Source organism: Schistocerca gregaria, chromosome 6, assembly GCF_023897955.1.
Source record: "Schistocerca gregaria isolate iqSchGreg1 chromosome 6, iqSchGreg1.2, whole genome shotgun sequence".
Lineage (NCBI taxonomy): Eukaryota > Metazoa > Arthropoda > Insecta > Orthoptera > Acrididae > Schistocerca > Schistocerca gregaria.
Window position 1 is genome coordinate 530,726,360 of NC_064925.1, and position 22,651 is coordinate 530,749,010.

Genomic DNA, 22,651 nt, shown 5'->3' on the forward strand with positions numbered 1-22,651 from the left:
TCTATGAAATTTGTGCTTGTTGCTGCTGTACTCTGATGGCCATCAAGATTCCTAGATGTGTCCCAGATGGAACACGTGTGGGACCTGTTCGGACGTCAGAACAGTCCCTGCACCAGAATCCAGATGTGGGCCAGGAGAGGATACAAAGGCTTGTGATACCTTTCTCAACCGAATCAGTGCACACACCCAGGCCAGAGGGGATGCAACGCCGTACTGGTAAGTGGGTTCGTTCCAGAAAGTTCTTGGTAAATTTTATTAGATTTTATTATCACTGAAATAACATCAAGTACCCTCTCAAACCGAGGAGATTCATTTCGTTTCCCCTCTCGTTGGGGCGATTCACTTCTTCTGTCAGGCAGTTTTGTTGAATGTTAATAACGAAACATGACAATGAAGTCGACTAACAGGGCAACATTTTTGAGCAAAATGCCAGTTTACAGCCGCGAAACGTTATGGACGGAGAGGCGCAGTTTGCCGCTCTCCGCCTCAACCCTCCTGGGTGTCTTCTACATCTACATCTACATGGATGCTCTGCAAAACAAATTTAAGTGCAGAGCAAAGAGGGTTCATCGAACCACCTTCATTATTGTCTGTTATTCCAATCTCGTATAGCGCGTGGAAAGAACGACACCTATATCTTTCCGCACGAGCTCTGATTTCTGTTATTTTATCGTGGCGATCGTTCCCCCCTATGTAGGCTGGCGTCAACAAAATATTTTTGCATTCGGAAGCGAAAGTTGGTGATCCTAATTTCGTGAGAAGATTCCGTCGCAATGAAAAACGCCTTTCTTTTATTGATTTCCAGCCCAAAACCTGTATCATTTCTGTGACACTCTCTCCCATATTTCACGATAATACAAAACGTGCTGCCTTCCTTTGAACTTTTTTCGATGTACTCCGTCAGTAATACTTGGTAAGGATCCCACACCACGCCGCAGTATAATAAAAGAGGGCGGACAAGCGTAGTGTAGGCAGTCTCCTTAGTAGGTCTGTTACATTTTCTAAGTGTCCTGCGAATAAAACGCAGCCTTTAGTTAGTCTTCCCCACAACATTTTCTATGTGTTCTTTCCTATTTAAGTTGTTCGGAATTGTAATATCTAGGTATTTAGTTGAATTTACGACTTTTAGATTACACTGTTTTATCGTACAACCGAAGTTTAACGAGTTCCTTTTAGCACTCATGTGGATGACCTCACACTTTTCGAATTTGAGGGTCAACTGCCACTTTTCGCATCATTAAGATAATTTTTCTGAATCGTTTTGCAGTTTGTTTTGACCTTCTGATGACTTTATTAGTCGTTAAACGACAGCGTCATCTGCAAACAACCGAAGACGGCTGCTCATATTGTATCCCAAATTTTTTATATAGATAAGGAACAGCAATGGGCCTATAACACTACCTTGGGGAACACCAGAAATCACTTCTGTTTAATTGTATGACTTCCCGTCAGTTACTACGAACTGTGTCCTCTGCGACAGGAATTCACAAATCCAGTCACATAACTGACGACGATATTCCATAAGTACTACGAGCCGCTTGTGTGGTACAGTGTCAAAAGCCTTCTGGAAATTCAGAAATACGGAATCGATCTGAAATCCCTTGTCAATAGCTCTCAGCACTTCATGTGAATAAAGAGCTAGTTGTGTTTCACAGAAACGATGTTTTCTAAACCCATGTTGACTGTGTGTCAATAGACCGTTTTCTTCGAGGTAATTCACAATGTTAGAACACAATATATGTTCTAAAATCCTGCTGCATATCGACGTTAGCGATATGGGTCTGTAATTTAGTGAATTACTCCTACCTTAGTTGAATAGTGGTGTGACCTGTGCAACTTTCCAGTCTTTGGGTACGGATCTTACTTCGAGCGAACGGTTCTATATGATTCTTAAGTATGGAGCTAATGCATCACCATACTCGGAAAGGACCCTAATTGGTATACAGTCTGGGCCAGAAGATTTGGTTTTATTAAGTGATTTGAGTTGGTTCACTACTCCGAGGATATTTACTTCTACGTTATTCATGTCGGCAGCTGTTCTCCATTCGAATTCTGGAATATTTACTTCGTCTTCTTTTGTGAAAGCATTTCGGAAGGCTGTGTTTAGTAAATCTGATTTGGCAGCTCTGTCTTCGATAGTATCTCCTTTGCTATCGCACAGAGAAAGCATTGATGGTTTCTTGCCGCTAACATCCTTCACATACGACCAGAATCTCTTTTGATTTTCTGCCAGGTTTCCAGACAAAGTTTCGTTGTGGAAACTGTTACAGGCATCTCGTCTTGAAGTCAGCGCTGAATTCCGAGCTTCTATAAAGGATTGTCAATCATGGGGATTTTGCATTTGTTTAAATTTGGCATGTTTGTTTCGTTCTTTCTGCAACAGTGTTCTAACCCATTTTGTGTACCAAGGAGGATCAGCTCAGTCGTTTGTTAGATTTTTTGGTATAAACCACTCAATTGATGCCGATACTATTTCTTTGAATTTAAGCCACATCTGGTCTACACTTATATTATTAATTTGGAATGAGTGGAGTTTCTCTCTCAGGAAAGGGTCAAGTGAATTTTTATGTCCATTTTTGAATAGGTATATTTTTCGCTTATTTTCGAGGATTTGGGGATTATAATATTCAATCTCGCTACGACAACCCTGTGTTCACTAATCCCTGAATCGGTTTTGATGCTCGTTATTAGCTCAGGATTATTTGTTGCTAAGAGGCCAAGTGTGTTTTCACAACCGTTTACTACTCGCGTTGGCTCATGAACTAACTGTTCGAAATAATTTGCAGAAAATGCGTTTATCACAATTTCGGATGATATTTTATGCGTATCTCCGGAATTAAACACGTATTTTCGACAACATATTGAGGGTAAATTAAAGTCACCACCAACTACTATCGTATCAGTCGGGTACGTGTTTGAAATCAAACTCTAGTTTTATTTGAACCTTTCAGGAACTTTACGATCTAAACTGGGAGCTCGGTAAAAGGATCCAACTGTTATTTTATTCCGGTTGCCAACAATGACCTCTGACCTCTTCCACGCCTGCCAACTGCACTTGACGCTCTACTTAATAGACGGTCGTTTTCCCAGCTTACTGTGAACATCGCACTCGAGATGGGTGTGTGGAGGACTCACCTGCTCCCCGTTGATGAACCAGGCGAGCTGCGCGGCCGGCTTGGACCTGCCCGAGGTGCAGTTGACCCTGACAGTGTCGCCAACCTGGTAGCGGGGTCGGCCGCCCGTGATCCGGGGACCCTCGTCTGGCAGGGCTGAAACATAGGAGGCAAAGCTGTCTTGCAGTTCCTGCACACGTGATGGAACATAAGCTCACCGTGTGCAAGATATTGGTGGCTCCCTTAAAAAACGTTACACTGATGAGCCGGAACATTAACAACCACTGCCCACCGCGATACTTTAGTGCTTTCTGGTGGTGTTTAGGGCACATGACGCAGTACAGGATGTAAGCGGAGGAGGGCCAAATGGATAGTCATTATGCCGAAAATACGGACCGAAAATAAGGAAACTCCTTTTATAGGTGGTTTTGACAAAGTGGACATTGTTATGGTCCTGCAATTCGAAAAGGGAGTCCCTGAAATGGCGAAGCTGGTCGCCTGTTTGTGTACTACTATCGAGAGGAACTATGGAAAGTAGTTGAAGGATAGCGAAATAACAAGTAGGCCTTGTGGTAATGGACGACCAAGTCTCGTCTGTATAATCCAAGATATGCAGCAACCTGTGGTAGATCTGACGACAGTGCACAATGCTGGTGCAGACAAAAGTGTTTCGAAGCACACCGTCCAAAGGCCGTTTTGAAGATGGAGCTCCAAATCGCATCACCTCTGTTTGTTCCTGTGGTGACTCAACTACAACTTCAGTTATGATTGCAGTGGGCACAGCAGTACTGAGTTTTCACCGTGGGTCGACAGAAACGTGTCTCCTATCGAATGAATCACATGTTCTGCTACACTAAGTCGATGGCTGGTTTCTTACGCGCTGTCATCTAGGTGAATGGGGGCACGAAACATGCACTGCGCCAAAGATGCAGGTCAGTGAGCGCAGAATATTGCTATGGGGTACACTAAATTGAGCTTCCGTGGTATCTGTGGTAGGAATGGACGGCATTGGACAGCAATGAACTATACGAACGTTATTACTGCGGGCCACCTGCGTCACTACATGCTTGAAGTCCCCAGCGGCGATGACATCTTCCAACAGAATTACTGCCCGTGTTGAAAGGTCAGAATCGTTCCACAGTGAATTGAGGGACATTACAGTGAACTCAGATAGACGTCGTGGCTATGAAAATGCCTGATCTGTCCCCGCTGGAACACATATCGCGCGCAAGCTGCGTGCCTTTAAACCACCATCCCGTAACTTAACGGAATTGCTTGACCTGTGCCCAGACATCTTGTGGCCCATACTTCTAGAATAATTTCAAGGACTTGTAGAATACATGCTAAGTAGAATATCTGTCGTACAGTGTTACAAAGGGAAATATCAAGCTATTAAACAGGTGGTCTTCGGCGCATATATGCCATAGAAATGGAGTCACATTGTCAGCTGACCCTCCAGGTTGTATATGCCGGAAGACATGCCCATGACGCTCCTCTCCTCGGATGGGCCAATATGGATTGACCGACCGCCGTGTCGTCCGCAGACAGTGGCGTCATTTGGACGTGATATGGTGGCCTACTGCGTCATCACCCCTTCCTTATAGCCGTTTTCCGTTCTGTAGACGAACCCGGGGCCTTCACATGGCATTCAGACACGCTGACTACTCATCTACGAACACAGACATAACATGATTGAGATTAACCAATTTCTTGGCATCTCAAAGCGGACTGTCCTACACCTTTACAAGGACTGACTTAGCACACGCACCTATGCCACACAGTAGTCGTAAAAGGATACCAATTTCCGGGCAGCAGACACGAGTGTCCCTCTCGTCAATAACAATCAGTTTCAAACCCCGCTATGATCTGTTGCTGTTAGTGAACACAGGTCCACCTGAATCAATTTTCGGGAGAACATTTTCAAGCGAACAGCATGAAAGTGATACTTGGCGTCAGCTACGTTGAAAGAGAGCACTGTTCGAAGTGGAATGTAAGACTGCACGACTTCTGTGGGCCAAAATACACTGAAACTGAAGAGAAGCTGACGGGAGGCTATACTGATCTGACGTGTTGGGTTTCCCTGTCCTTTGAAATTATGCACGTCGTTTAACCCATAGTGTGTTGAATTCGTAGTTCATGTAGGAGGTGGGTCGAGTGACTTTCACATCACGACTTTGGGGCACTCATGCAAATTATCCAAAACATGAACCATTTAGAAATGACCATCCTGGTTATGACGAAGACCAAGCGACATCCCTTCTATTACATCATTATGACTATGCTGTGGACACGCTTCTTCCATGATGAATACAGCTATGTCATCATTATCCTCAAGGAAGCTGACTTCAGCGTATGTCGGAACCCCCGTCGTACATCGGTACTGACCGTTGCACATAAAATCCCTCCAAGAATTCTTTTAAATCGGATTAAGCTTATTCCAGAGAGGATTTTGCCTGAATTTCAGTGTGGTTTCCGAACCGCCAGAAGCACAACAGGTATGAACTTTTCTGCCAGAGAACTCCAGGAAAACTCCAGAGGGCAACAGAAGCCTCTATATTTAATCAGCTACAACCAGGAAAAAGTCATTGATTCACTAATCTGCCATATGCAAGGAACTAAAACACTTTGAATGTCGAAAACACTATGTGGAACTCAAGTTTTTGGTTGTCTATCCTTTTGACAGGAGGTCTTTGGGACAGCGGCTGTTTACTATTATGAGAAAATCAAGCGCCTGTAGCCGTCCTTATGATTTTATTTATTTTGTTGCAACCAGTTTCGGCGCTTCATTGTACCATCCTCAGGCTGTAGTTCACGCGGAAGGGGATGACAAGATCTCTATATACACCGCATCAGTGGCCAGCTTAACGAGTTACACAGACTATTTGAAAAATTTGGTGTCAGCACTCTAACCATCGTCAGTTGGCAGTTGATGGTTAGAGATAGATAGTCTGCGTAACCGGTTATGCTGGCCACTGATGCGATATATATGGCTGTCGTGTCAACCCCTTCGGCATCAACTACAGCCTGTAGATGGCGCATTGAAGCACCGAAACTGGCTGCATGAAAATAAAATCATAAGGATGGCCATAGGCGTTTCATTTTCGCACTATATATCACTGGTTCGAGCTCTTCATGATGGCATGTCTGGGCTGGTTCCTCACAGTGACTATGCATCGGATTAGTTTCCAGTCACTCAGGGTTTGAAACAAGGCTGTGTGTTTGATCAAACACTCCTGCTACTGTACGTGGCTTCCATGCTGTATGAATCACCTGCAAAGAACAAAGTAATGGGGGTTAAATTTCATTTTGATGGAGTTCTTTTCAATCTGAGAACACTTAATTCGCATGGAAATTTCGGTTTGACGGAGGTCTTTTCAATCTGGGAAGACTTTGTTCGCAAAGACGGTTACCAGTGCGACAGAGCAAATGACACTGCATCACCTGGTCTAACTCTGGCAGAGCTACAAGAATCAGTGAACTGTTTTAAAACCGCATGTGACCAAGGGAGAAACGAAGGTACTCGCAGAACCTGTCCCAGGATTAACTCTCCCTGAGTTCAATATCTCCACCCTAGGCACAGCACTGGAGCAAGTTGAGCACTTTTCATATCTTGGAAGCATCTTGTCTAAACGGTGTACCTGTAACAAGACGTTGATAAAAGACTTGGGGTTGCCTATACAGCACTTGGACAGTTAACTCACAGGGTCTTCATGAATAAAGCCCTAAAACTGCATACCAAATTCATGGTGTACAGAGCTGTTGTCATCTCTGCACTCCAGTATGCCTGGGCAACTTTGATACTCTATCGCCGTGATAGCAAAAACCTTGTGTGCTTCCACTTATAAAAAATGAGATATATCTTGAACATTAAGTGGGAGGACGATGTGACTAACATTGCGTTCTAGGGAAACCAGAACAGCTCTCAGGTAACCATCATCGCTCATCAACTGAGATGGTTAGGCCGTGTTGATACAAAGCTTCCTGGTCAAGTCCTTTATGGTGAAATCTGCTCTGGCAGTAGATCTCATGGAGCCCCTCCCGAACGCTCTAAGCACCAGCTAAAAGACGCCATGAAGACGTCTGACATAAACATTCAAACGTGGGAAGAACGTACTGTTGGCCGGTTACTGTGAAGGAACACTCCGTTAACGGCTGTCAGCTAGTATGAAGGAGGACGCATCAGACACGAAGCGTCCATGCGACCAGCAAGAAAGCTCCATCAGTCACAACCCCACCCTCCTCCAACCATTCAGTGCGGTTTGTGTGGGGGCATGTTTTGTAGCAGGACTGATCCGTTTAGCCATAGGAAGCATATCCATGGTTGATCTGAGACGCTCATTCTATGCAGGAAGAAACTCTGCATACTCGGCATGGAGGCACAGCCGTAGACGATGACAGCCGAGTTCACATTGGTGCATGCATACCTTTTTGGTCTAAACACTCAAGTATTCAGTCACGCTAAGTCACCCAGTCTTAATCCTCTACAAAAGTCTGGGACTGTTTAGACCAACACGTCAACATAACATCGGTATCCCCATAATTTGGTAACTCATTCATATCTAATCCTCAGTGAATGGCTTCCATGACGTACCTAAATAAACTTGTCGACTCTCTTCCTCGCAGGTTAAGACCATTATAAAGGTTAATGGTGATTTCACTGTGATTTCTCGTGAAGGTGGCTAATTCTTTTCTCCTGCGTGCTTATAAGTTCCTAGACTGATCAGAGCAAGTAAGAAGAGCTTCCACTGACACCATCAGCTGTAGGTGCTGACTTTAAAACCTGCAGCTGATGCGGTTGGTTTCCCTAATCTGCGTAATGTGTGTGACAGGACACATGCACAGATGAGCTACCTCGAACATATTGATCTCATCTATACAAACTAGAGTGAATTCCAAAAGTTACCGAACTTGAAATTTTCTCACACCACTTTTGCAAATTATTTCATTTAGCATCAAACAAGGGTTACTGACTACAGTACCGTAATATGGAATATTGAACTATATCTGTGAATGGTTTCAGCATTTCTTGGTAGGAAGGACGCTGTCTTTTGTAAAGACAGTCATTTACAGAAGTAGAATTAATGTCGGTCATGCCTCTGGGATTTGTGTTGGGACCCTCTCTGTTAGTAATGTGCATCAATAACCTGCCAAGCAATATTAACTGTAACCTCAGACTTTTTGTATATGAAGCAATTGTCAATAATTACGTGTGATCTGGAAAGGCAGCACAAACATCCAATCATATACCGATATGCAGAATGAAATTTTCCTCTGCAGTCGAGTGTGCGCTGATACGAAACTTCCTGGTGGATTATAACTGTGTACTGGTCCGAGACTCAAATTCGGGACCTTTGCCTTCCGCGGGAAGGTGCTCTACCAGCTGAGCTACCCAAGCACGACGCACGCTCCGTCCTCACAGCTTTAATTCCGCCAGTACCTCGTCTCCTACCTTCCATACTTCACAGAAGCTCTCCTGCGAAACTGGTCCGTGAAAGGCAAATGTCCCGAGTTCGAGTCTCGGTCCGGCACACAGTTTTAATCTGCCAGGAAGCTTCATATACAGATATGATTTCAAAGTGGTGCAGATCTGGGAAGTTTGCTTTAGATGTTGAGAAACGCATAATTGTACAGTTGACAGGAGACAAAAATGTAGTACCTTTTGGCAACAGTATGAATGAGTGACAATTTTTAAATAATTGACTCATACAAATATCTGGTGTAAATATTTGTGAAATATGAAATGCAATATTCACGAAGCCTCATGTCAGTTATAGATAAAGTAAGTGATTGATTTCGGTTCATTGTTATGGTACTGGGAAAATGCGATGCGTCTACAGATTTGATTGTTTCCAGAATATTGTTCAAGTATGTGGGACCCAAATCAGATAACACTAATGGGAGATATTTCAAATACATACTGTTATTTGACCGAAACTATTATTCTGAGTTTCACCATGAGATTTCTTTGAGTTTCTCACTGTTGGGATGAGGATTTAACCCCAGCAGCGTCGGAGAAATCAACCTATTGTGGCTGTTTGGATGCAGTCTCCAGTTCACATGGATGCCTGTTGCTAATGGAGACAAAGTCCTTGGAAAGCGACTGAATGCCTCATCTAATAATCTCGTATATTCATACTATATTTGACCTGCTAAAACACTTTTAAACAAGAGAAGCGCCACAAAAGAATTATCCAAATGGTACGGAAATCGGTGGATGAGAATTACATGTACAGACAAATAAACAATTACAAATCAGAAAAATTGGATGACTTATTCAAGAAAAAGTGCATCTTAGACTGAGCAAGTGGACCTTGTGCAAGCACATACTCCGCTTTGCATTGATTGATTGGACATCCTCCTTAGGAATAACGTGCCAAATTCTGTCTAATTGGCGCGTTAAATAGTCATAATCCAGAGCAGGGTGAAGGGTCCCCTGCACGTAACGATCCAAAGCCTATCAGTTGAGGAGAGGTATGGTGACGTTGCCGGCCAACGTAGGGTTTCAAGCACGAAAACAAACAGAACAAACTCTCGCTGTATGCATGCGGGCATTATCTTGTCGAGATGAAAGTCCAGGATGGTCTGCCATGAAGAGCAACAAAACCAGGAATAGAATATCGCCGACGTACCGCTATGCTGTAAGAGTGTCGCGGATGACAACCAATGGGATTTGGCTGTGAGAAAGTGTCACACCACATCATCACTCTTGGTTGTTGGGACGTATGGCTAGCGACGGTGGGATTGGTATCCGACCGCTGTCTAGGTGTCTCCAGACACGTCTTCGCTGGACGTCGGGGCTCAATTCGCAGCGGGACTAATCCCTGGAGACAATTCTACTCGGGTCACTGAGAATCCAGGCCGAAGAAGTGTCTGGAGACATCCTGGACAACAGTGGCATACCAGCCTAACTTATTTCACCAGGGAACTTGTTTCCCAGGACATACAGTAACACTGGCCAGTGCTACGAGGGTAGCTGTGAAGGTAAGGCCCATATTTGCTTCTTCAAGAATTATTTATTCTAATCATTGAAATTTGAACACATGAAAGCATGATGTTTTTTCTACGCCGTATTTTTCCACGTAGTTTACTTATCATTTTATGACCTGACACGTGTATGTCCTGTTCGTACCAGTGTTTGTCCTGGTCACGAAGTCATTTCTTTATCCGTTTGTCGTCCTCAAAAAGTGTTGAACAAATGCTGTTCTTCAAAGAGGCACGCAAGTGAAGGTCCAAGGGAGATAGGCCTGGGCTGTGGCGTAAATGGTAACAATGTCCATCTCTGCTACGAGATGTGTCCAGAAGCCGTCATACTCCTGTGTGACCGAGCATTATTGTGTTGAAACGAAACATCACCGGGTTTCTGTAGCACAGAAGTCGCTGGAAACACTCACTGGGTGTGTGTTAATGTATTCCTTCGAATTAATGGTACTGCCTCTTGCATCACATCACACAAGATGCTTATCTGTCCAACATTTCGTACTCGGCATGTGGAAGTTAAAAATTAGCACATTATTCCCGCTATAGCCCTCGCTACGGTACTATAGTTACCTCATTTACTGTATTAGCCTCAGGTGATGTGGAGATGCTTTCTCTCATGCCGCCGAGGAGAGAAATACTCTCGCAGCAAGACTGGTACCTGGTGATGTGGAAGTGAAATGTTCTCAGACTGCTGCGGAGAAAATTATTGTGTTGTCCGCCTGCGATGGCTGTCGCATCGATGGTGATCAAACACTCAGATCAGAAATTACAGCCATTATGATCTTGTCAGCAGAAGGAGTTGCTTTGAATTTTTTATTCCGTGGAGGCTCCGGAAGACGCAATTCCTTTGACTGACTTTTTGTTTCGGGCTCAACATGATGAACCTGGGTTTCATCACATGCCACAATCCAGAACATGAAGGCCCCTTCCTCAACCGCGACAATTCAAAATAAACTTTTTTTCTCTTTGATTTGTATTCCAACGTATGACAGCGCAGAACTCACCTTGCACGCACTTTTGAGTATCTAAGAGCGTGGCAAATTACAAACACTTACTCTGTTGATTACATCATCAGTTCCAACTGCCGAGTCGTTATGTGTCGATACTCGGGAATGAGAACGTCAACAGCACGCTGAGACATGCCAAGCGTCACAGCCGTTGATGGTCTTCTGGCTTCAGTGAATTCATATTTAATGTCTCGTATACTCAAAATTTTTGTCGGTTGGAGATAAAAGAAGTGGGGCATTACATTCTAGGCGAGGCTTGTACAAATAAATGTCATGTGATGTGTATTGGTTTACAAAACGACCAGGAGTTTGGATGTTTCGATATGATACCCGCGAATGTCTGTACCAACGTTAGTCAGGACGATAGGTAGTTACGCGAGTGGATCAAAGGAAATTATTTTGGCGCCTTCAGTCCTTACACCTGATTTCTAAATATGTTTCAGTAGGGTAATGGTTGGATTCCTTGACTTCCAGCAAAGTTTTAAGAATTGAAGAGACACACCAATACAGTCATGGAGAACACCACAACAGATCTGTTTGAATATCCTTGGTAAGGTGGCCACCATCGCACAGACCTTACATCCAGTGTATCCTAGGTCAATGAAAGTACATCAGACTTCTCACTTTGACGGATTGGTAAATCATGTAAATAACCCTTTAAAAATTGTAATCATCCTACAAGAAACGTTTTTCTTGGATTTCAAAAACATGATCCACTCAATGAATGTCTAAATAGTTGACAGTGGATTGGATTTTGACATTCTGTCTATTGTTCTGTAACATGGAAAGCTATTATAGAATCATGAACAAATTCAGAGATAGACTGTTTTGGAGAGAGAGAGAGAGAGAGAGAGAGAGAGAGAGAGAGAGATAGAGAGAGAGAGAGAGAGGAGGATACATATAGAAGGAGAGAGAGAGAGAGAGAGAGAGAGAGAGAGAGCGGGAGGAAGGGAGGGAGGGAGAATGTTCTCGTTTCGATGGTGGATGAATTAATTCAGTGGATCACTTGACTTATATTTCGTCGGAGTTTCTGCAGGCCAGTGACGTGAAGGTCGGGTGCAGAGCTAGTGAGACGCTTGATACCGACATATTTCACAAAGCTGTGCAACATATAGGGCACCTCATCTGCGTATTTGGGCACGCATTGAGTCTCTCATGCTATCCTCGCAGTGCAGCAAATTAGGTTCGACGGTCCGTTCAGACAGGCACTAATTCCCTTGGGACATACACACATCCTGTTATATGCTGAAATCAGGCTTAACGCCACTATGTGTTCGACTGCAGTAAGTTAACTTCTGAGTGGGTTGAAGCTCCGACGCATCGTGGAGGGATATCCTATTAGAACAGCCCCTCTGCTACGCTTATGATGAGACGCGGTGTTTCTCATAAAACTAGCAGCCCGAGCCACGTATTCCCCTTCGTTGTATCGCTGTTGAGTATGGTGTGATGAACGGAGTATAGTATCCTTACTGTTTTTCCTAGAAAGCTAAACCAAGTATAAAGTTTCCACAATCAATCCTGTATAATTTGCTTTTTGTTTTCTTTCTGATAAATGGTAATGTTTCCTTTTATAAAATCTTACTGCTTTTTTGAAAGAAATCTATCTCCAAATGAAAGCTATTTACAGATTCTGGAACATGCAAACAATACAGACATTCCGAAGTCGTTTTCTTCGTCTGAGCGACTATTTTGCAATTCCCGTAAAACTATCTGCTCCTTGCTACCTTAACCTTCCGTCGTTCTCGCAGACGACACTCGTCATCCACATGACTTTCCCGCTCAATTTTGTCTGACAGGGCACGATTGAGTTCGCAACATTTTCAGTACCTTTCTGTTAACTCTCCTGCAGTTAGCTCCAATCACTGTTGGTCTTCAGTAACGAAAGATACATTGTTTATAAAACATTATTATAGTCTGTAGGACATCAGTCCCCTGCGCGAGCTCTGCTGCCACAATGTGAAACAAAGTAAGTCTGTATTACTTTATTGCTTTCGTAGATTCAATCGATCTGCCATGTACGTAAATTTGCACTTATTGAAACTCACTGCAGTTGCCTTCCGTGTTACCTAGTATTCTCTTTATTTTTAGATTGTGGAAAAAATTTCAAAAGCAAAAAGACCTCGGACAGAGTTTAGTAGAGATCCTAATGCATGGTTGGAATGGTTCAATGAGCTGATTGATAAAGATGCTCACAGTGATAGCGCTGTCTCAGAGACTGAGTACTGTGTTCATGAACGCTGTCATGATTCAGGAACAGAACAAGAAGTACCAGAGAATGATGAATATGAGTCACAGGAAGGAGTAATTCAAGAGGATTCATTTATTTTAGGGAAAGATGTGATAACTAACCGGAGGAATAATATATATCCTACGATTGTTAGGAGCAGATCTTGTAAAATTATTAAGCATATACCTGGACCAAAAAACAAAGCTCGTGTAAAAAACGCAGAATTAGAAATTATTAATTTTTTCTTGGATGAAAACATAATAAGCATTATCGAAATATGCACTAATAAATCCATCAGTGAAGTTCATGGTAACTGCTCTAGGGAAAGGGATGCTAAAGAAACAGATGCGATAGATATCAGAGCTTTCATTGGTGTGCTATATCTGTGTGGATCTTTGAGATGTTATAGGAAGAGTATATCGAAATTGTGGGATAACTCAAAGGGAAACGGACTTGAATCATGTTATTTATGCGTAAGTGAAAACTGATTCAGGTTTGTGTTGAGATGTCTCAGGTTTGATAATATCAGTGATGGAGGTGTTCGCGGAAGTCTCCTATCAGAGAGGTAATTGAACTACTGACGAACAATTGCCAAAAATATTTCTCACCTAGTGAATGCCTTACTGTTGGCGAACAGCTTTTGGCATTTAGAGGGAAATGCAGATTACGTAGAGGCAATATATCCCTAGCACACCAGCAAAGTATGGGTTAAATGTGTTTGCTTTGGCTGATTTAAAAACAGCTTACACTTTGAATTTAGAACCGCACGTCGGTAAGCAACCAGAGGGACCATGTAATGCCAGTAATTCAGCTGAAGATATTGTTCTTCGAATGGTCGAAGTGTTTCAGACGTTAGAATATATTATACTGTGTACAAATATTAAATGTATTATATTTAGATTTAATAAAAAATCATAAAATCAGTCATAAAGACCGTTCAAAATATACGATTAGACCGCTTGCTTTGTGGATGACTTCTGTCATCCTCGTGAGTGGCCATATCACGAATTTTCGCCCGAGTAACGGAGCGTTAAAAAATAGAATGAAGCTGTGATGGATTGTGTCAATCATGTCATGATGTAAATTTGTTGTCAAGTGGTTTATTTGAAATGAGAAACAACTACAATCATTCCTTTTTTATTATCACTTGTATTTCACTGTTATCAGACACTTCTACGTTATTCCGCCATCTATTTCCTTTATGTGCCAGTCAGAATAAACTTTCTCACGTAATTGTACATCCACACGTCAGTTTCCTCATACGCTCTCCTCCTCAGATACTCACACTGTTAATTTACTCACTCGTTCTTCACATCAGTCGACGTAAGCTCTGCCACAATTGATCACCTTTCTCGACGTTACGCCACGGTCTTCTGCCTCTGTGCCTGTGTCTGTATTCCGCCACTGTCTGCTCCAGGCTCGACATTCTCCTTGGTGTACGTTTTTCGGGTTACGCTGCTGGGTTTGGCGTCCTGAACTATTTGTAATGATGTCAACTTATTCAATATGTTTTTTTCGTATTACCTGGCAATTTATTTGTTAACAATTGTCTTTTCCGTGTGATGCATTATTTTGATCAATTTCTACTTTGAGATCCGGTTTATTTCACCTCAAAGCTAGCGTACGCAGAGATCCATTGTTCTGCAATGAATAAAATGCAATGTGACATCTGAGTTTACCTCAGATTTTGTCACATTATACGTTGCGCATTGCGAAGATTCCTCTTCTCTTACAGATTTGTTTATGGAAGAGTTGAAAATGACGTCGTGAAAGAATTACTAGCGACTAGGTTTAATTGGTAACTTTAACGATGAGAGCATTATCTAGACATTTATAATGAGCCAAAAATTTTCTCAAAATGTAAGGCACGATCAAAAACCTTTGGTTTGAGGACGTTGCTTCTGCGTATACGCAATGTCTCAAGACTTTGCTGTGGGAATATAAGCACCAACATGTAGGTAAGGCATGAATGTGTCATTCGTGTTTTGCTGTTCGGCAAACGCTGGATCCTGAACTGTGGCGACCATATTATCAAATGCATCCAGACAGGACCGACGTGCTGTTATTCTGTTCTCTGTTGGCGAAGGACAAACAGCGGTAGACATCAGTCGGATAATGAAGAATGTGTATGGGGCAGCACGTCTGTCGAAAACCAACGTTGTTAAATGGTGCGCGTCAAGGAACGCTGCTGATTCAAAAAAGTGCACGTCTTCATTTTGTAAATGTCGTAACGCAGAAGTTACACCAACACAAATGGGAGACACTCGACCACTCTAGCGATAGTGCTGACTTCTCCCCACACGACTATCAGGCATTCGGTTTCCTAAAAAAGGCCTTGAAGGGAGGAAGATTTCTGTCGGGTGATGGGCAGCAGGCGGTTATCGACTTACTCACGCAGTAAGACATGGTGTCTCACCGAACATGTATCTTCAAAGTCCCCCTCGGTTGGGTGATTCCCTTAATGCTCACAGCGATGACTGGCATACCGGTTCTGGATTCGGCAGTTTTCGAACGGAAACTTTTTGATTGCTCCTAATGGTTCACACTGAATGTTTAGCTCCGACGACTCACCGAAAGCAACACACACGTTCTCTGCTCGACCATACATTTCAGTAACAACGTATGAGCAAGTGAACTAAATGCACACAGCGGTGAGAAGTAACAAATAATTTTATCCAAAGTTAGCTTTCTAGTCTTCTTTATGAAAACATTTTATTTTCCAAGATGACAAGGTAGTCTACAGCGATTACTAGTTTCGACCAGTTAAAGGACCATCTTCAGATCTGAAACTATACCGGTGGTTACAGGCCAATATTCGTAACAGTCATCTTGGGGTTGAAGCTCTTTTTTCCGAGTTAACTTTAACAATACTTGTGTTTTTTGATAGGGTCCGCCCTTAGCAAAACACAATTTTGTTTTTTAACCCAAATATGTTTCACTGTAGTTGCAGCATCTTCAGTGGGCCACTGAAGATGCTGCAACTGCAGTGAAACATCTTTGGGTTAAAAAAAAACTGTGTTTTGCTAAAAGCGGACCATATCCAAAAACATACTAATATTCGTAATAGAAAGAATGGACAAAATAAATCATCTCATAATAGTTGTCAGAGTAATTGCCACATACTGAAAAGCAGTGTCTACATCGACTACTGAAGTGAGTCGCATTGTCATATTTATCAATGTATACAGTTCCAAACTATAAGATGCAGTGGAATAAAGTTTTACGGAAAACAGTCCCCAGTCATCAGCGCATAAATTTTTTTGAGTAACACGTGCCCCAAATTTTGTTATTATACTACATACGTCTCAGATACCGTACTCACCATTTCATTGAGCAGTGTAACAGATACATCATAGTAATGTATTGAGACAGTTTTGTCTGTTGACAGTAACTGATGAAACCGTGCAGCTGACAGCAACAGGCAGACGGAACAGTATTCTGTATACCGACTTCTGATTCACTGAAGCTGCCATCAGATGACAGTTCCGTAAACATACAATACTTTCACATAGTAAATTATAAAAAATAACCAAAATTTATACATTAGTTTACAAGGTAGATTTGGAATACATTATAATATATTACACGTAAAAATTTGAAAGCTGCACAGACAGAGCCAAACAATGGAGTAGGTGATAAAGACTGAAGCTCCAGTAGTTCAATACATCCGACCATATGTACCTATTTCAGCGTCAAATGCGAGACACTACACGAGACAGTAGTATGTTTAAAATTGTAAAATAGGAATACAGTGTACTTTCACAAATTTCAAATATAATTTATTGTGGTCGGTGGCTACTCAAGTACCGGACGGTCGACGTAGTAATGATACCAGTTATATATGAGAGAAAACTGTTTTGTCTGCCGTGCAATGTACCTGAAAGCATATATAATTAATGGCTATACTTCAGTACACCTCAATTTTTCATCCTGAATAACAGAAAATAATTAAATACTGAAGGTTATGACGAAACCTGATAAATATATCTAAGGCAGCAGCAACAGTAGTCCGTCTTCAAGCCGTAAGTGACCCATCGGGACCATCCGACCGCCGTGTCATCCTCAGATGAGAATGCGGTTAGGGGGGCGTGGGGTCAGCACACTGCTCTCCTGGTCGTTATAATGGTTTTCTTTGACCAGAGCCGCTACTGTTCAGTCGAGTAGCTCCTCAGTTGGCATCACGAGGCTGAGTGCACCCCGAAAAATGGCAACAGCGCATGGTGGCCCGGACAGTCGCCCATCCAAGTGCCGGCCACACCCGACAGCGCTTAACTTTGGTGATCTCACGGGAACCGGTGTGTCCACTGCGGCATGGCCGTTGCCATAAATCTATCTAAAGCAAATGCAAATGTTTTTGAAAAAAAGAGACATATAAAGACACAAGTACAACAAAAACATACAGTGATGTACCGTCAGTAATTGAAGAGAAATATATCTACAAGCTTACATACAACTTGTTGTTGTTGTTGTTGTGGTCTTCAGTCCTGAGACTGGTTTGATGCAGCTCTCCATGCTACTCTATCCTGTGCAAGCTTCTTCATCTCCCAGTACCTACTGCAACCTACATCCTTCTGAATCTGCTTAGTGTACTCATCTCTCGGTCTCCCTCTACGATTTTTACCCTCCACACTGCCCTCCAATGCTAAATTTGTGATCCCTTGATGCCTCAAAACATGTCCTACCAACCGATCCCTTCTTCTAGTCAAGTTGTGCCACAAACTTCTCTTCTCCCCAATCCTATTCAATACCTCCTCATTAGTTACGTGATCTATCCACCTTATCTTCAGTATTCTTCTGTAGCATACATACAACTAAGGTAAGTAAATTATGTGTATAGAATGCAGCAATCTCACACGTTCTATGTGGTATATATGCGCTAATGCAGCAGATATGGCAGACAAAACAGTACAACTATAATGTCTTTTAAATTTAATAATTGCAACATTTTTACTTTATAACTTGACAAGATTAATTCCTATTTTTGCTAAACAAAAAGTTAAGAGCTGAATAATGCATTGTGCGTAGATCGAAGTCTGCTTTACTATTACACTGCCTATAGAACGTACTGCCAATCGCATATTGACTATAGAATGTGATATCAGGCCTACACAAACATGGCAGATACGTAGAGTATGGTGACAGATGTAAGTAATCACTAAAATTCAATACATTACAAACAAACGCTCTGGCTGTACATACTGCAACGTCTACGTATATCTAACAAAATGTTAAAAACTGAATAGGAAGGCTATACATGCCTGTTATCTAAACAACACAGAAAGACAATATAATATGAAGTATGTTCTAATTTACTGATTTGTAGTATAAATGTACAGAAGTTGAGCGACATATCTTGATGGTAATACTGTCACATTTGGAAAAGTTTTCTTATGAAGTATAAGCTAGTGCTACGAAGCCCGAGAATATGGCCTGTAGACGTCTGTAAATATTCAGATTAGAAAATGGGCACTAAACTGGTCGAAACGGGTAATCGATGCAGCCTTCCTTGCGAACTTCCCAAATGAAGAAATTCCTAAAGAAGACTGTAATACTATATTTAAAGATCCTCTTCTGCAACACTGAAAAAGTTACGTAATTATGATTCAAAATTCATTACATACTAGGGCCAAAGTTCTTGACCCTATTATACGTATGTCCGGTGTGCGCGTGAAAAACATTACCACTGACGAGTTTTACTTATTCAACTGAGATCCTATGACAAGCTTCTACATCAAAACACGATGAGATTCCAAAATCACCAGAGTATTAAATAGAACTGTATGATGCGGCTGAGATGGTCTCATGAAGACAATGATCCTCCCTTATTTTCATATACCAGTAATGACTGCTCCTGCGCAACGGAAACATTGCTGTGAATTCGAAAAATGTCACCTACAGATATATACGCTACGGGCGATTAAAATTGCTACACAAAGAAGAAATGCAGATGAAAAACGAGTATTCATTGGACAAATATGTTATACTAACTGACGTGTGATTATATTTGCACGCAATTTGGTTGCATAGATCCTGAGAAATCAGTACCCAGAACAACTAACTCTGGCCGTAATAACGGCATTGATACCCCTAGGCATTGAGTCAAACAGAGCTTGGATGGCTTGGACAGGTACAGCTGCCCATGCAGCTTCAACACGATACCACAGTTCATCAAGAGTAGTGAATGGCGTATTGTGACGAACCAGTCGCTTGGCCATAATTGACCAGACCTTTTCAATTGGTGAGAGATCTGGAGAATGTGCTGGACACGGCAGAAGTCGAACATTTCCTGTATCCAGAAAGGCTCGTACAGGAACTGCAACATGCGGTCGTGCATTCTCCTGCTGAAATGTGGGGTTTCGCAGGGATCGAATGAAGGGTAGAGCCACGGGTGGTAACACATCTGAAATGCACCGTCCACTGTTCAAAGTGCAGTCAATGCAAAAGAGGTGACCGAGACGTGTAACCAATGGCAACACATACCATCACGCCGGGTGATGCGCCAGTATGGCGATGACGAATACACGCTTCCAATGTGCGTTCACTTCGATGTCGCCAAACATGGATACGACCATCATGATGCTGCAAACACAACCTGGATTCATCCGATAATAGACGTTTTGCCATTCGTGCACCCAGATTCGTCGTTGAGTACACCATCGCACGCACTCCTGTCTGTGATGCAGCGTCAAGGGTAACCGCAGCCATGGTCTCCGACCTGATAGTCCATGCTGCTGCAAACTTCGTCGAACTGTTCGTGCAGATGGTTGTTGTCTTGCAAACGTCCCCATTTGTTGACTCAGGGATCGAGACGTGGCTGCACGATCCGTTACAGCCATGTGGATAAGATGCCTGTCATCTCGACTGCTAGGGATACGAGGCCGTTGAGGTCCAGCACGGCGTTCCGTATTACCCTCCTGAACCCACCGATTCCATATTCTGCTAACAGTCATTAGATCTCGACCAAAGCGATTACCAATGTCGCCGTACGATAAACTGAAATCGCTATAGGATAAGATCCGACCAATATCAAAGTCAGAAACGTGATGGTGCGCATCTCTCCTCCTTACACGAGGCATCACAACAAACTTTCACTAAGCAACGCAGGTCAACTGCTGTTTGTGTATGAGAAATCGGATGGAAACTTTCCTCATGTCAGCACGTTGTAGGTGTCGCCACCTGCGCGAACCTTGTGTGAATGCTCTGAAAAGTTAATCAGTTGCATATGACAGCATCTTCTAACTGTCGGTTAAATTTCGCGTCTGTAGCACGTCATCTTCGTGGTGAAGCAATTTTAATGGCCAGTAGTATAGTTTATTCTGTAATTGCTGTAAAATATAGTAATGTTTGGCACAAACGCAAGGAGTAGATTTTTACAGCAATGATTCAGGGTCAAAGTCCTTACTACATATAGTTTTAATTGGCAGCGGCAAATCATTCTGAAATTACCTTGATTGCGTCAATTACTACTTCTGTGTTATAATTCAGTTGTTAGGTACAGAATGCCAGTGTAACCAGCAGTGAACGGATTTGTTTACGTGTGTATGGTGTGTTTACGACGGCGATATCCTGTAAATAGCATTTGCGTGTGATACCGAGCTACTGATGAGCAATTTTCCGTCGAGCAGGTGGCGGCAAAAGGAATTCCATCCGGCACGCGCTACTGCGTGTTTCGAGGAGCAACTGCGGCAGTCGTAAATCATTTCACTCTACTGCGGGTCACGGAAGCGTGTCATTGACACGTGGAGTGATTAATGAGTCCTCGAGATCGAAACGAGAGGATTTAGAAGGATTACGGATTCCTCGGAGATCTCTATTTACCTTCAATTACGCAAACTCCCATTCCTGTTTGACTCGCTGCGCTCCACACTCTGCTTTCAGCAGCAGCAGCAACCGGTGCGGCTGTAAAGCAATCGGTATGAAACAGGTAATTGCTCGACTCTCCCTTGGATATCCGATACACCATCTATCTGATCAGAACTGTTAAACTCGTCGAAACACGGAGCTCAGATTCAATAGAGCAAAGCAAACACTCTAAAGTGGTCAGTTTAGACAATTTACTGACGACCTAAATCAGCCAATAAGAATAAAATAATCTTTGTAACTTGAACACTATTTTGTTGGTCCATGTGTGTGTAGAAGAATATGGGGTCTTATGTCCTCCTCGACACGAAAAACGCTTTGTTAATTACTTCCCCGAAGTAATTCAAGCGAAAATTACGCCAACATCTGTTATTTTGTTTTTATTCCGAAATATTCAAAGCTAGCATCGTTACAGAACATTACAACACCAATATTACATGTATAATGTTTGGATACATATATTGTATTTTGTGTATAGTTTTATAATACCTTTTTACATTTGAGTTACTGCATGGTTCTTATACTTGCCGCTTTCTGGCATATTTTCTATGTTCGTTGCCATTTTTGGCGTACAATTCGTTATCTTCAACGTTGTGAACGGTTGTTATTGAGGAGAATATATGGAACTATGAGCTTACATACATCAGCGTTATACTGTTGGGAATTGCGTTAGTGTTTTGGATAGAATTTTGGTAGGCAGTAGGTTATAACGTAACCTGTCATGTACTCACGTTCGTCGATCGTCTTGCAGTTCCACTACAACACAGAAAAACGTAACTTAACACCTTGGCAGCAATTCAGAACGTTACGCCACTTTGCTGTCCGTGTGTGTCGCGACAGGTATCATGTATCGCGAGAATGTTTCAAAGCTTTAGAGAGATTATTGTAGGGTGGTTATTTCTATTTATTTTGCATTATGCGAAAATTGAGTGTGTGCTGTCACTCTTCAGAGCTCTCATGTGCTCTGTTTAGACTTTTGGAAAGTTTCTGCCCGTTTATCTCATGTACTGCGTTTAAGAGGAGTTGTATGTGAGGCGGTATATTACTACATTTCTGAATTTTTCTGGAGTTCTTTATTCTGATCTCAGTTTTGGTTGTACTATGTTGTTTATTCTGAGGGTTATTACGATACTTTGTTCCTTCAATATATTTCCTATTCTATGTACTGTTTTACGACTGTATGTTGGTGCGTACTCCGGCAGCTGTGGCCGAGCGGTTCTGGGCGCTTCTGTACGGCACGGCGCTGCTGCTACGGTCGCAGGTTCGAATCCTGTCGGGGCATGGATGCGTGTGTCCTTAGATTAGTTAGGTCTAGGGGACTGATGACCTCAGATGTTGAATCCCATAGTTTTTAGAGCCATTTTGGTGTATACATTTGTTACATTTTTCTGATTGGTGTGGTATGCTATGTTATCAGTTTGTTTTGCGTCTGTGTTTTCAGACTCTTTAGCTGTCCAATTGAGTAG

The 22,651-nt window shown here is 42.5% G+C and overlaps 1 protein-coding gene and 1 pseudogene across 1 annotated transcript in view; both read right to left on the minus strand.

Moving 5' to 3' along the window:
• LOC126278305 (uncharacterized) overlaps positions 1 to 22,651 on the minus strand; it is a 659,154-nt gene that overhangs the window by 99,203 nt on the left and 537,300 nt on the right. Inside the window, exon 4 of the mRNA XM_049978320.1 lies at positions 3,136 to 3,269. Within this exon, the coding sequence (XP_049834277.1) occupies positions 3,136 to 3,269 (134 nt within the window). The remainder of the gene's footprint in view (positions 1 to 3,135; positions 3,270 to 22,651) is intronic.
• LOC126279211 (5S ribosomal RNA) lies at positions 17,531 to 17,648 on the minus strand (annotated as a pseudogene).